The sequence below is a fragment of the Sphaeroforma arctica genome (genome assembly GCF_001186125.1).
Source record: "Sphaeroforma arctica JP610 unplaced genomic scaffold supercont1.847, whole genome shotgun sequence".
NCBI lineage: Eukaryota > Ichthyosporea > Ichthyophonida > Sphaeroforma > Sphaeroforma arctica.
In genome coordinates, this window is record NW_014039711.1 from 14354 (window position 1) to 17046 (window position 2693).

Below are 2693 nucleotides of genomic sequence, written 5' to 3' on the forward strand. Positions count from 1 at the left end.
TACTTACTTACCTACCTACGTAGACGTAGGAAGTAAGACGACACAGAGAGTATTATTAGTATATAATAATAATAGTAGTATATATATATATATACTACTACACACACACACACACACACACACACACACACACACACACACACACATATATATATATATATATATATATATACTCTATCGTACCTTGCTATCAGTGTAGGTATACTCGCACTTGGGCATTGGGGCGGCGTCTCCCAGGATCTGATCGGCGAGAAAGGTGTGTGCTGGGTGGGCGATGATGTCTATAAACCCTTGGCTGCCAATGGGCACCTTCATTGGCTTGTCTGTGTTGGTGGGTGAGATGATCTGCGGCAATACGTACCCCTCAATCAGAACACCGTTGCTGACGTATCTGTTTTAGTGTCAATATGAAAGTGGCGGGAGGGGGTGTTCAAAGGGGCCTAAGGTATGAGAAAGCTACGATTCAACAACAGCGTGTGTGTAGTAGATCTGGGTTGGTTACATTTGTCTGAGCCGTATCACTGCGTGTGTTGCACCAGTGACTCACATGTGTTTATGAAGTGCCACTGTCGTAATACGTTTGACTATGTACTTAATCGACACCTCACAATGCCACCTATTCTTGTTCTGGGTAAACGCAAAACCTTGAAACCCAAAAACCTCAAAAACCTAACAGAACAGACCATTGACTGGTGCATGTATATACCTGGCCGTCTCATCAGCCGAGCTGACAAGTCTGAACTTCTTTCGCAGTGCATCGGGAGTGGCTTGGAAAGTGCACCTGAGTGTAGAATTTAGGGCCGGATCTGTGCCATCCTCGCCGGACACGGTAGTGTTCAAAAACTCAATCTCCGCAAGGACTCCGTCGAGCTCACACTGCGCAATTGAAAGACAAATAAGTTTGATATACGAACAAATCATTTCAGTTCAGTTTATACTAAATATGAGTCGCGTATGTGGACTCGTACTTCACCTAAGACTTAGGTGCAGGTGCAAGCCTAGGCAGATGGAATAGCTGGGTCAATATATCTATATAGAAGTGTGTGCACTTATAAATACAATATATCTATATAGAAGTGTTTGCACTTATATATACAATATATCTATATAGAAGTGTATGCGCTTAATATATACAATATATCTATATACAAGTGTGTACTATAAGAACACTCTGTACCACCCTGATATGTGCGTACAACAAGCATGCTCGCATACCCTCATGCTCTTTCTCTGTGCCACAGTCACTTCGCTGTCTGTCATCACCACAAACGTCATCGGCTCATCCAATAAAACTGCCCGGGGAGTGACGTCAACAGAATAGAGCGATCCCATTGGCTGTGTGTAGTTGACACTGCCCACGTGTGCTTCTGTGGTGGGGTTAAACCACACACTCAAATCAACTGAGCCTTCGGTGGCAATAGTCTGGTCAGCCTCACACTGTGCCGTGCATAGTGCCGTGCATATAGGGTTTAGGATTTAGGTAGGTATAGACAAGTAAGAAGGTGGTAGTCTAAGTAGGAAAGTATATTCGTGTGGTTTAGGGTTTAGAGTTTTAGTGTTATAGGATTCAGTACATGCCTAGGTATCGAGAGACGTGTGTGGAAAGAAATAGCGTAGGAGTTTGTTTGAGGGTTTTAGGGTTTAGGTTTAGGTTTACCTTTGGACAGAGTGAGGGACACAGTGGCACATACTCTATTGGTCGTCTATTGTGATTATATGGCGAGTGAACCGAGTTAACCAGCTTAATAGGCAAAATTGCGACATATGGTGCGTACTCTGCCGAATAAGACTGTTTTGGCCTACCTGGATCTCCCTCTGGGATATGAACTTAGCCGAGGATCGGGTCTGTTCGTGGTTAATTGTCCACACGCACTGTATGCGGAGTGTTCCGTTGAGTTTCTCGTAGTCGGGCATTTCATAGTCCATGAGGGACTGAACTTCAACCCATGCGGGTCGACTCATTTCCACACTGGCGGTCACTACCTCGAGCCCGATGATGGTGTCATTGATAGCTAATAATAGAACAAGTGAGTGCAAGTGTAGGTGGGTCAAAGGATAGCTAAAAATAGAACAAGTGAGTGCAAGTATAGGTGTGTAAAAGGATAGCTAAAAATAGAGCAAGGGTGTACGAGTGTAGTTGTTTAAGGTCGTCAAAGGATCGCTAAAAATAGAACAGGTAAAAATAGAACAGATAAGTAGAACTGGTAGAAATAGAACATCACGATGCACACCCACACTATACCAACGAAGTTTTACGGACCCACCTCTATCAGGACATTTGTCAAACGGATAGTCCCCATACTATGCACGCCCACACTATACTCACCTACACTACGCACACCCATACCGTACCAATGAAGTTGTACGGGTCCACCTCAATCAGTTCGGTCGTTTGGGCTGAGCTGTCGCCCACAGTGGCCCACTGCAACGACGTCACTGTGATGCGCACAAGTGTCAAGTACTGTGGCACGTGCGCGTATTGACAGTCCAACGTGTCAGGTGACAGCACCTGAGGTGGTGGATGGGTGAGAGAGGAGAAAAGACATGTCAGTGGGATATACAGGAGGAGAGACGGGTGTTCAAAAAGAATGGCCACGTGGAGGGATGTGTACAGCAATATTAACAGATGTACACACACACACACACACACACACACACACACACACACACACACACACACACACACACACACA

At 45.0% G+C, this 2693-nt stretch overlaps 1 protein-coding gene across 1 annotated transcript in view; it reads right to left on the minus strand.

Annotated features, from left to right (window-relative positions):
- SARC_08897 (hypothetical protein) overlaps positions 1–2693 on the minus strand; it is a gene marked incomplete at its 5' end in the record, with an annotated part of 28594 nt that overhangs the window by 11935 nt on the left and 13966 nt on the right. Inside the window, 5 exons of the mRNA XM_014297107.1 lie at positions 184–391; positions 707–876; positions 1216–1437; positions 1804–2012; positions 2353–2509. Coding sequence (XP_014152582.1) covers positions 184–391; positions 707–876; positions 1216–1437; positions 1804–2012; positions 2353–2509 — 966 coding nt within the window. The remainder of the gene's footprint in view (positions 1–183; positions 392–706; positions 877–1215; positions 1438–1803; positions 2013–2352; positions 2510–2693) is intronic.